General features: G+C 53.9%; 5 protein-coding genes across 5 annotated transcripts; 1 reads left to right on the forward strand and 4 right to left on the reverse strand.

Moving 5' to 3' along the window:
• Positions 1–554: 554 nt before the first annotated feature.
• On the reverse strand, positions 555–2,628 carry CLUP02_18185 (SH3 domain-containing protein; the record flags this gene model as incomplete). The annotated part of the gene is made up of 3 exons (XM_049297088.1): positions 555–1,481; positions 1,537–2,310; positions 2,455–2,628. The coding sequence occupies 3 exons, from the start codon at positions 2,626–2,628 to the stop codon at positions 555–557; spliced, it is 1,875 nt and encodes a 624-aa protein (XP_049138312.1).
• A 1,821-nt stretch (positions 2,629–4,449) lies between these two features.
• Positions 4,450–5,076, reverse strand: CLUP02_18186 (uncharacterized protein; the record flags this gene model as incomplete). Its single annotated transcript, XM_049297089.1, has 2 exons — positions 4,450–4,553; positions 4,740–5,076. The coding sequence occupies 2 exons, from the start codon at positions 5,074–5,076 to the stop codon at positions 4,450–4,452; spliced, it is 441 nt and encodes a 146-aa protein (XP_049138313.1).
• CLUP02_18187 (uncharacterized protein) lies at positions 4,741–6,398 on the forward strand (the record flags this gene model as incomplete). The annotated part of the gene is made up of 7 exons (XM_049297090.1): positions 4,741–4,907; positions 4,966–5,092; positions 5,152–5,288; positions 5,346–5,436; positions 5,490–5,684; positions 5,751–5,989; positions 6,095–6,398. The coding sequence occupies 7 exons, from the start codon at positions 4,741–4,743 to the stop codon at positions 6,396–6,398; spliced, it is 1,260 nt and encodes a 419-aa protein (XP_049138314.1).
• A 437-nt stretch (positions 6,399–6,835) lies between these two features.
• CLUP02_18188 (uncharacterized protein) lies at positions 6,836–7,147 on the reverse strand (the record flags this gene model as incomplete). Its single annotated transcript, XM_049297091.1, has 1 exon — positions 6,836–7,147. One exon carries the CDS (start codon positions 7,145–7,147, stop codon positions 6,836–6,838), a length of 312 nt encoding a protein of 103 aa, XP_049138315.1.
• A 3,162-nt stretch (positions 7,148–10,309) lies between these two features.
• CLUP02_18189 (uncharacterized protein) lies at positions 10,310–11,729 on the reverse strand (the record flags this gene model as incomplete). Its single annotated transcript, XM_049297092.1, has 5 exons — positions 10,310–10,536; positions 10,591–10,976; positions 11,287–11,381; positions 11,490–11,620; positions 11,699–11,729. 5 exons carry the CDS (start codon positions 11,727–11,729, stop codon positions 10,310–10,312), a joined length of 870 nt encoding a protein of 289 aa, XP_049138316.1.
• Positions 11,730–11,822: the final 93 nt, after the last annotated feature.

Below are 11,822 nucleotides of genomic sequence, written 5' to 3' on the forward strand. Positions count from 1 at the left end.
CACCGAGGGGAATCCCAGTTGAGAAAGGGTCTCGTGCTAAAATAAAAAGAATTGTGACAGCTCAAGTCAGCCGTCTAACCAATGAACGCCCGCCAATGTCCTCTCTCCGTGGTTCTCGTGGTGGAAACAAATCCGTCTTGCGTCTGTTTGAGAAACTCTTGGACAGATATAAACCCTCGAGGGCTGTATCAATACTTCTTTTTCCCCATCATCAACGTCAATAACCATCAAAAAGAAAATCGTAAGTGGGGATCCTTTCGAGGGCCAAAGAAGTTTAAGAGAAAGAAAAAGGGAGCGTAGCCGCTTGCGCGAAGGAGAGTCGATCCACTGGCGCATCATGGTCGTATATCGAGTCCAGCTACTAAGAGAAAACAATATAGAAGTGAAAAATCAGCCATCGCCTGTGTAATAAGACAGTAGATAGCAACGCGTCGCGTGCGCTGGGAATCATGAAGTGAGAATGCAATGGCGGGTAAGGGGTATGCTTTTGTCTCTCAAGTAGTCGTGAAAACCATCTAGGAAAAAGTCCGAGCTGAGCAGCACCTTGTCGAGCCTTAGACCTGCTCGACGTAGAGGAGGAGCTTCTCGTTCCTTTGCAAGGCGTAGTCCAAGTCGTTGTCGCTCATGAGGTTGGGCTTGTCGCCGGTGGGTTCGTCCTTGTAGAAGAGCTGGACTTCCTCGCCTACTGGGATCTTGAGCCTGTCCACAATCTTGTCGTACAGCTGCTGGAAGGAAATGTCTGTCGCAACCCGGATCGCGATGAGATCGCCGTTGAAGTAGAGCTTGATCTTCATGGCTTGAACTTGACCCTGGCCGATGGCAGGAGAAGGCTGTGACTGCGACAGAGATGACGGCTGCCGGTTCATTCCGGGCTGGCCCATCGCTCGTTGCTGAGCACCGTAACCATTGCCATTCAAGTTATTCTTGGAGGATTGTCGTGAAGCCGCATCTGCTGGTGATTCGTTCGATGAAGGCTGCGAGCCGCCCGATAGTCGGTATTCGTCGCTCGGCGCATTGGGGTCCATCTCGTAGTCGCCTTCTCTGGGGGCGAAGAATTGCTTGACGAGGGTACATCTTGCAATGTAGGCAGGCTGCGCGAGGAGGTTCTTAACGTAGGCATCTAGGTTGTGTAGCCGGCCTTCCGTGATTTGATCTGTCACATAGTTTACCGGACCAGGCATGTATGGGAGTGTACGCTTTTGCGTGCCGGTGTTTCCTGCCTCGGCCGGGAACTCGGTGAGCAAGGCAATCTGGAAGTCGTAGAAGTCCTCGTAGTATCTGGACAATTCCCAGTGACGGCCATCCTCCAGCACTGCTTCAATGACGAACCAGTACTTGTCTTCCGCAAAACAATACCTCGGAATACGGGCTGAGATGGGAGCGTAAAGCTGCGACGCTGGTTTGGCGTAAGGACTGGGTTGAGCAGCTTGCTGAGAGTTGCGTGATTGCTGGTAGCTAGCTTGTTGCTGCTGCTGCTGCTGCTGTGTGGCATGCGTTAGCCTCAAGGTTTCCATGATAGAACGAGGAGAAACGTACATAGTTGGCACCGTTCTGTGAACTGGTGCGCCCGCCTTGTTGAAGACTCATGCGTTCCATTCCTTGCTCGATGGAGCCCTGTTGCGGTGCACCGTTGTCGAACTTGCCCAGTGTGATGCTGCTATTCTTGTAGTCGGCCGCCATCTTCTTCCATTCTTCGACCTTGGGGATGCCGGCCTTCTTGATTGCCCCGGAGGCGTCTCCGACAGCGGTGTCCGTCGCCATATCGCGTATTTCGACAAAAGATACGGGTATCAAGCCGGGTCCTCCCAATCTGCCGATAGGCTTGGCGACAAACCATTCGGGGTTTGATTGAGCAATGACGATGATGGCCTCACCAGCCTTAGCCTCCAGCTCGTCGGCGCGCTCTGCAACAAAGTCGTACATGACGATACCATAGACCATCGCGCCGGACCTGCTGCCGGACCTAGACATACGCTGCGTCGGCTGAGTTGCGGGTGGTGATTGCATTGCGCCGGGAGGCGGCGCAGCCTCGGCATAGCCGGAATCGTGATCGGGGTTCTTGGAAATTGTCGGAGACATGGTTGGTGGCCGGGGCATAGCACCGTCGGACTGGCCACTATCTCTTTCGGTTCGGCCTAATGCTTGGAAAAAGGCTACAGGTACGAGGCCGCGGGCGTCGGGCAGTGCTGGGTTGCAGGCTTCGTACCAGTCGGGGTCGTTCTCTCTGCCGATGACGTGGAAGAAGTCGCCGCGCGAAAAGCTCAGCTCTTGGTTGGACTGGGCTTCATAATCGTATAGGGCTCGGATAACCTGGTAGGTGGATTCCAGCGGTCAGCATACGGAGTAAATGCGATTGCGTAGTTGTCAGCTTTCCCCCCACCATACGCATACGCGCGTGGTGGAGGCCCAGGCGCATGGGGCAGCATGGGGATTGAGGCATCTATCAGCACATACCTTCTTTGGGGGGACAATAGCAACAGCAGACTTGGGGGCAATGTTGACTTTGGCATTATCCTTTTCGCCCTTGATGGACCGACGGAGGGCCTGCATAAGGTGAGGGACTGTCAGTAAGTGATCGGAAAACCGATTTCTGGACATTGATTCGCGATTCATCGTGGGTATGAGCATGGGCGCATGCGGGGTTGTTCATATACGGCGGAAAGTGGGAGAAAGGGAGCGCAAAATGTCGCAAAAGGGCTGACGGCAGAGATACAGAGAGGTAGAAACAGAGCGCATGCAAGATTGTGCACCGGTTTCTTTTTGGGGAGGATGTGAAGTTGTGAGAAGGAATCGCAAGAACACAAGAGTGGTGTTTGGTGTTTGGTATTGGTGGTGGTGGTGACATGCGCGCGCACACGACTGGGTTTCTGGAAAGAGGGAGAGAAACTATTGATAGGGGTGGGAAGAGGGGGAAGAAGATGGATGGAAATGCGATGCAAGAAGCAGAGAGAGGAAGAAAGAGAGAGAGAGGATTGCACAACAGCAGGTACCAGGAGGCAGGAGTGTGGAGGATGACGAACCTTCATCTTGTGTGACGCTCCCTCACTTTGGGGAGGAGAGGACAGCTGCAGATTCTGGCAAGAATTAAGTGCGATGCTGTTGCGAAAAGGAAGTTGAAGTGGGAGTGGTGACGGGGGGCCCTGTTGCACCACACGGGAAAGTATGAAGTGGTGGTTAGGTACTGAGTGACTGACTGACTACTGACTGATGTTAGGCAGGTGCAGGCAGGTCAGGTCAGGTCAGGTCGAGAGAGGGAAGATAGGGATAATTGGGTGGGAAATGCTCCTTCCGCCAGGCAAGGCAAGGCAAAGTAAGGAAGGCAAGGCGTGATTGGGCGCAAACCAGGGGGTCTTCGTAGGGGGTGGGCGTGGATTGCGTGGATCAGTGTGCAACTATAAGCGACACTGCGACAAGACGAGACCCAAATGTCGATGTCTGTTGAAGGTGCAAAGTAAGTGGTGCAAGTATGAGTGTTGCAGTTCCAGTTGCTGTTGCTGTTGCTGTTGTTCGTGTGTGTATACCAGGCGGGATTCTCTCCAAGAGATGAAGGAGGAGAGGTGTTGCTAGGTTGGGTTTGAGTTGAGAGTGTTGTTCCTTCCACTGATGGCTTGTTTTCTTTTTTTTTCCCTTTTTTTTCTTCCCTTCGACGGAGGGAAGGAGAGAGGGGGAGGGAATTGATTGATTGGGACTGGTAGGTTACCGGGACCAGGCTGATGCCAGTGCGAACGGGAAGGAAGGAGGGGCGATGATGACTGGGTCGCACTTTCCCTTCGGATTGCTTTCCTTACTTGAGTCGTGGGGGAGGTGCGGTTGGTGGTGGAAGGCACGGAGTGGTGGTGGTGGTGGTGGTGCTTGCCGTGGACCGTTGGGCTTTCTCTGGAAAGGAAAGCGACGGGCTGAGAAATGGTGCGGCAGGCGGAAAGATCGACGGGTAAAAGTCGTTGGTTCCTTCTTGTGAATGTTCTTTATCCTCCCAAGGTCTTCTTGTTCGACGTCGTCGGCCTCGGTGTTTGGCGTAGGTTTCCTTTCCTTGCCTTTCCTTTCTCTTTTCTTACACAGCTCCTTTCTGCTCTGTCCGTGCGACTTTTCGATCTTTCTCTCGTCTGCCCGTTTGTGTGTGTCTCTCCAATACGCTTTTACCACGCGATCAGTTTCGACAATGTCCTTCCGAGTTTTCCGCTTCGTTTTTTTTTTATTTTCTTACTTCACACGGAGCAAAAAGAAGAAAAGAAAAATCGTTTCCACTGGATATCGGGCTGGCGCAGTACTTCGTGGGATTGTCTCTCCTCTGCTTTCTTATTCGGACTCGGAAGACGGCTGTATCCTTCTCTCTTTCTCGGCCTCCGAAACAGGGTGACCCGCGACTCAACTCGGGCTACACGGTACTCGGCGGGGTCGCAGGGGTCGGATGTGAGGTTGGCAGATGCACAACTTCTCGTCGTTCCTCGATCAATGACTGTCGTCCAAGACTCCAAACTTGAGCTTTTCGAATGCGCGACCAAGTGCAAAGATTGCGCTGAAGTGCGGCGTGCGGCGGACTTGCTGCGAGTGACCTGGAGGGTTGAGAGGAGGTGAGGGAAGCGACTCGAGAGAAAGCGGCGCGGACGGACGAGGGTAGAAAAGGCTCGTTCGCCCAACCAAGCATCTGCCCAAGGTGCCTGGGTACCCCGTACTCACTACCACCTACTTTACTCACTTTACATTACGGAGCGCTGCGGCACACACACACACATACACACTATGACCACACTCCAACGCCCGGGATGGACTCCCATGGCCCAAATCCCACCAGACCAGACGAATCGAGGGGGAGACGGTTGGAGAGGGCTTGACTGGTGGGACTCGCCGACGAGGGTCGCCGACACCCCGGTCTGTACCCGTCTGTCCAGTCTGCCCACTGGGCGTGGGTGGGTAAATTGCGCTAGGGTTACGGGTGGGTGTCCTGCCCTCCAACGAGGGTGTCAGCTTGCAGATGGTTATGGATGGTGGCATGCGTCTCGCCACGGGAGTATGTGGGCAAAGGCCCTCGTGCGCCGTGTCTGTCACCTTGTGTGCCGCGCCGCCTGCCTTTCGCATGCTCTGCTGCCAGGCTGTGCGAGACAATGCTACTGACCATCAACCGTGCTTCAAGTTCATGGATGCCATCCATAGGAGAATGTTTCTTCTTCAACCTTCGTCTACATTTGCTACAGCCTTTGGCGCACCAAGTCTCCGACAACCGTCACTTGGCAGTACACTTACACCATCACAGCTAGAACAGCAGCCACCGTCAGAGATCGCTCCGTCTGGTAACGCAGCAACAGCAAGTTCGGGAGGCACCCGGTGACAGTTGACTGACAGACCAGTCCGAAGACATGGAAGCCGTCGCCCACGAGCACGGAGACTAAAACCGTCTTACGTACGGACCGGGCATTGCGCGAAACCACAGCGGGCGTGGTGGCCCAGCAGCAGCAACCCTCAGATGGAAAGCTTAAATCACCCCCCAAAAGTCTGCCATGGAGATAGCAGTCGGGAAATGTCACGAGAGCCGATTCTACACCATACAGTCCTCCTTCCACTCAACGGAACCACAGAGAGCCAGCTCTCGGTACGTTGGACGTCCAGTTGTCAACGCCCGATGGATGCCTTTGGTCGCATTCTTTGTGCGGCATAGTCATTTCAGGGCCCAGGGACTAGCAGCTCGAGTGCCAGTCGCAGCTTGCAGCTGCATGTCTCGCCCTTCTGCTCCCTAAGCCTCATGCTGGAGGCAGCCACCGGCTCTGAGCCGAAGCACCATACCTAGCTCGAATCTCTGGACGACAGTGAAGGGTCGCGACAGGCCAGCTATAGCAGCACAAGACTCGGTGCGTAGTGCCTATGACGACGGCACTGGATTTCATCCAAGGGCGCTAGAGCAGCTAGCGATGGGGATACAAGACAGCTACCAGTCAGCGAGCATGACTTTTACCCTTCGACGACAAACTAGAATCCACCTTCTTTCTCAGCTATCGTCCGAGACGCCCTCGTTTAGCGTATAGCTGTCAGCTTTCCAATAGTCTTGTCCTTCTCTACAGCTTACCGCAAGAAGGGCTGGAGCTGTTCAACCATCAACAAGCCAATCTGCCGCAGCAGTCGACATCGCACAGCGAGAAGCCTGGCTAGCGGTTGGGCCGCTTGCCGTCAATACTGTCATACCCTGGACCCCATCCCCTGAGGGCATCCTCCCCGCGGTTGCTCAGCCTTTGCCACTGTCTCCCTGGGCGCGCACATGGCAAAACCTCCACTCAAACACAGACCTTTTTTGGATTTTCGCAAACACCCCTCCTCAAGCTAGATTGAGCTTTGCACGCCCCCATGCGAAACATCAGTTTACAACCAATGACAAGAGCAAAGAGCTTTTGACACTTGCTTTTGCATGAACTGACCTCGCTCTTGAACAGCTTATCCCGTCTCTGGCAGAGTTGGATGAGCTCCCCCGGATGGCAGTGCGACGCAGGGGACTGATCAAGAGATGGAAACTCATGGCGGCACCTTATCGATTAACGCAAAGACTCCTTCGCTCCCTTGTGATCCCGAGCAATGCAGGAAGAAGGGGTATCCTGTGCCCCCCATCTATCGGCCACACTCTAGCAGTGTTCTTCCTTTTTCTCAATCAGGGACAGCTCACTTGAACAAATGCCTCTTGGTTAGGACCCCTGTACGCGGCGGGCCCGGACGGTAATTATCTCTTTGGGACCCATTGAGTTCCAGCCTAATAAGTTCAACGGCCTGGACGCCACTTCGGCCTCAACCCAACCTACGGTCGAGCCCTGTCACACGGAATCTTTCCCCGGCCACCAGGCCGAGACAACACGGCCTATCCGTACCTTAGACCTCTCCGGTATAACGTGAGATTGCGGCGTCTACCTGTACGGCCTGTTGTTGTCGCGATTGGTGTCATCGGAAGAGCTGCACTTCTACGGCCAGGCGGTAGGCTTATAAGTCTTGGGCAGACTACGACGTTGTCACAGATCTCATCGGTTGCCATGCGGCTTTCGGGCGGCCTGGAACGCTGCGGATGACGCAGCATATCCCACCAAAAGGTGCTAGCAAGCAATTGCATGGCAAATATCCCGACGTTTATTACAAGGGTCTCGTGGATCCAGTGCGATCCACGCCAAGCTGGCATCGCGAATCTTTTTGATATCGTCTGTTGATACTGGTCATGCGGGCATCGACAGGCCAATATGGGTAATGGCACACATTCGACTCCTTATGCGCATTCCAACCCTTCTTACAATGGCCTCCACCGTCGAGACGGCTCAAAACCTAATCGGCTTTTTGTCTGAATGACATGGCGATCTTGCCCTACCGTTAGAGGTTCGAAGCCTGCGGAGTGAGGATACACTGGTCTTCACGCTAGCAAAATACGCTTGCGAGGATTCAAAAGTCTAGGCCAGGCCAGAATGCGTCTTAGCCAATTGATCAGCAAGGAATGGAGGACCAGCTTACGCGCCGACGCGTCGGTTCAGGCTTCCTCAATTTGGCGCGCGCATCCACAAAAACAGTCCTGCAGCCATTGTCAACCAAGTGAACCAACAATGTCGAATCGTATTCCGCCGCTTTCAAAGTGCATTTTCTTCCGTTGGTGCCGTCAGATACCTACCGGCCCTTTCTGCGAACTACATGCCAGGGCCAACGGCGTTGTACCTTGCATAGACGTTGCCCATGCACGCCTCATCAGAATGACTTCATCTACCGGCTTCCCTGGCACCGCTACTCTTCCCAATCCGTCCCAGGTTTCCGACGCCTCGAATAGATTGCTACGTTCTCCATTCCCCCACCCGTGGTGCTCTTGATGGCGCCTTGGTCTTGTCCAGGTCCCAGGTGCGCTAAATGGCTGTTGCAGAGAGAAACCCCGCCCACGACCCATTTCAGTGGGACGGTTCAGGAACGGTATCCTGGCCCCTTCTTGGCCTTTCCACTGCCTGACGGATGTGGCAGGGCTGGCTGGAGAAAAGCTGGATGCTTTTTAACCGCATCTTTCTGCCGCTGATGTCGATCGCTACCGGTGTTAGTTTCTGTACAGCATTCACGGAACGCGGCTGGCGCTCGAGTAGACGCGAATCGAGTTAACGTTGCAGGGGCTCATTTGGGATTACCAAGCCTACGGTACGGACAATCTGCACTGCAACTTGCGCCGGCCCCATTTGGCTCTTACACCAATGCTTGGTAACCCAAAGCAGCAGCATATAGAAGCACTTTAATGGGCGTGACGTAGGACGGAATATTGGCAGCAGAGCCGCGTCTTCTGCCGACCCCACGGCACCATATCCCCCGTTCTCATGCGCACCGATACACAGTTGATCAAGTTGGCCTGACATGTCTCCCGACTATGCTACTTGTCATCGACTCTAGAAGCTTCTCAGATTCACAGCTCCCGGTAAATCGCATCTGCAACAGCGCGTCGTACGTCCAGTGCCATCCATGGCATGCGAAACCCGCTGATATCCAAGCAAGACAATGCGCCAGGCATGTCAAGCCCGATAGCGAGACTCGCATTCCAAATACCCCGGGTCACGTTAACCCACACTTTTGCATTTATCTTGGCTACTACTACTCTACTGAGCTTGCGGAGCAAGGTCTAGCTTTAACCTCGTGCCGCAGTTGTGTTCGGATCCAGCCCGTCCCGTTCGTGGGCACGACACAACTTGAAACTCGACGTCCCATGTCGCCTGAAACGGGGCAGAGAACGGCATCATCACCAATGAAAGGCCAGGAAAACGCACCCATTCTTTGCGACTTAAAGTGCTTTCAGAGTTCCAAATAGGACGGAGAGGAACCCTGGCCCGTCCCTGGTTGATGATCTTCAAGTCAGGGTTGCCTCACATCGGGATGCCCTGGCCAGAAAGTGAGACCTGTCAGCCCCAATCGCGGGGTGAGTGAGAGAAACGGAAGTGCAGTACCATATTCCGGAGCATCAAATACGTAGCGTTGACCCTGAACGCCCAACTAGAATGGCTCATTGGGCCAAGAATCGAATGCCCTGTTGAGATGACGGGCGATCACTTACGGTGACGATGTCTCTAGTCTGCTTCTACTATCATGAGTCGTCGGTTGCGCCAACAGTACCAGAGTGAACGGGCAGACTCAGTAGAACAAGCTGTATTCGGCCAATGGACGCCAATCGTTCTCTCGTCAGTGCCTTAAAAAAGCAATTTCGGAAAGACAGGCTACACCTCTTCACCACCCATACTTACACCTCGAAATCAGGCCGAAACAATCACAGAAAGACAGCCGGCATGCAAAGTCCCGTTCACACCATTCCGTAGCGCCGATCTTCCGCCGCCGACTCGCGGGCTCTAGGAAGGACACCAAGTGCCACTGCCGTTCGGTGGTCGACTCTTGGTAGCGAACGGCTGACTTGGCGCAGGGAGAAGGGATCTCTCGCATGGCCTTGGTCCACGATGCAACACCAGACCACCAGGACGCGTCCTCCTCGGCCCTTACAGAAGGCGCTCTTCTTTTAGTCTTTGTCGGCCTTCCTCGGAGTGGCAAACCGTGGCGGCTCTTCCCGCGGGACACCACTGTCCCCGGTCAAATCAGGTATTTTGAACTCGGATTCGGCACACGGCAGACGGTCTTGCGGGCCAATGAGTTGTACGGACCAACGGTCTGCCCGTCCAGAAATAGCATGCGCAGTCCCCTTTGACGACCAGGCATAGTATAAGGTAGCTGGGGTTACAGATTGCTCTCGCAACCCTGCTCTCAGTTTAAGAGGTCGCCGCTGCTCGAGTGGCTTCACAGAGCATTGCATTTTCAAGAGGCCCGGTATGCGATTTGAGACCTGCCGTCTATGTGGAGTATCACTCGGCTGCCTTTCGCTTGACGTATCCCGAATAGGATTCGTCGTGGTTTATACGCGTGTACGAGCACCCAGTGAAGAAGATCTGCCGCCTTCTCAACGAGGATCTAAGCCAGCTCGGCCATGCTGATGATACTTGTCGATTTCTGGTGACGTCTTCCGCAAGCCCGGTCTCTATCATGCCAAGCAAGAGATTGCAAAATCTCTCCTCCGCCAATACAGGGCAGTACCGCGAGATATGTAAAGTTGTCTTACACCACCAATAGGACCTTCTTCGGCGCTCTACTCTCAGGCGTGAAGCTTCACCGAAACTCAATCCAGAATATACTGTAACAAGCACCCCTATCACCTTGTTGTTTCCATTCGGCCCCTTCCACCTAGCTTAAAAGCTTGCTCATACGATGCTGTAGCTTCTTGGCCTTTTACCTTTTTTTGTTTTCCCATGCAGCTAATATCATCCATTACTCCCTCGATGTGCCTGACCATCTAAGCCCGGGATGAATGACGTGGTGAGATGGGTGGACAGACGCCCGGGACCCCGTGCGGGTTGTGCGTGCGTCTGCAAGTGCACGGCCGGGGGATGTCATACCGCGCGAGGGGATTTCTGCTTCGAGCTGTTGTTTTCTTTGACCCAACGAGAAGCCGCAGGGAGAAAAAAACAATATCCGAGGGGGGAAAGCTCGAGAGATTGAGAGATAAGAGCAGAGTTTGGCCTCATGATTGTGTGGGTTTCCAACATCTTACCGCTCTTGCTATCGTAAGCTTACACCATGGGCTCCAGCACGGCCCGCCCCCGGACCATCTCCAATGAACGTCCTTTCCCTTTCTCTCTTTTCGAACGGGAATGAGATGCCCGTGGTTCGCCCGAACCTCTGTTATCACGCCCGGTTCGGATGAGTTTATCCCGTCTGCAGCTAGTTGTACTTGGAGATGTCTATGCGAGAGTCGCGGGGGTCTAGGCCAAATTCGTGGAGGAACTCGGCGGAGGTGGAAGTATGCAGGCGGGTCAGTAGGTAGGTAGGGTAGGTAGCCTATCTTCCTCGGCCCTGATCGGGCAGTTGGTAATGTGCGAGCATGCTGGAGGTTGAGGTTAAGGTTGATCTTGAGCCTTGTTCGTCTTTCCGGCGTCACGGTCCCGTGATGCTTTGTGAAACTTTTACTAGACTGTGATACTGTCAGGCTTTCCTTCGTGAACTAGGCTATGACGGGGGGAGGGGGGGGGGAGAGCGCTGTGGTGCATTGTTTCCTGACATTGCAGTCTCCATGCCCTAGCCAGAAGGAAAATCATGAGTACTCTTTACGGGCTTGCATATGGTACAAACCATCCTCTCAGAAGTGACCTTCTCTGATCCGTTTCCTTCCAGTCACCCGTATTACGTCCATCCAACAAAGAGAACAATTGAGGATCAGGCCTGCTCCTCGTCTTCGAGCAAAACCTCTCTGTTGGTGTACTAAGATCATACCTGCAGTATGGATAGGACGAGAATCCTACCCTCCCCAGCCCCCGATTTTGCAAATCTTGTGGCGATAGAGGCGAGTGAGTGGTGACGAGGACCTCCTGCAGATCTTTCCAGCATACAAATCTACAGCGCCGGCACCTGTCCGTCTGCTCATGGCAAAGTAGTAGAAACCGCAGGGAGAATAGTCATTATTAACGCCGCCAGACGCTGTTTCGGAGGCGGTGCACGTTGTTCAGGTGATCTCGACGAGGGCTTGGCCGATATGCATGAAACACGAAGCCACGAGATGTCAAGTCTTCTTCCAACACGCGGGCTGTTGGGATTTGGATAGCGCCGACTGGTCATGGATGAGTGAGATCCATCAATTCTACTTTCGCTGCAGCCATACCCTATACAGCTAATGGTAGGAAAGCACCGAGGTCAAGATGGCGATTGCCATAAGACATATGAGAACCGCCGTTCAAGCCATCAAGAACGAAAAACAAGGGCCGTATTGCACGGCATAAAAAAAGTAGCAAATGTATGGCATGAATTTCATA

Source organism: Colletotrichum lupini, chromosome 10 (genome assembly GCF_023278565.1).
Source record: "Colletotrichum lupini chromosome 10, complete sequence".
Classification (NCBI taxonomy): domain Eukaryota; kingdom Fungi; phylum Ascomycota; class Sordariomycetes; order Glomerellales; family Glomerellaceae; genus Colletotrichum; species Colletotrichum lupini.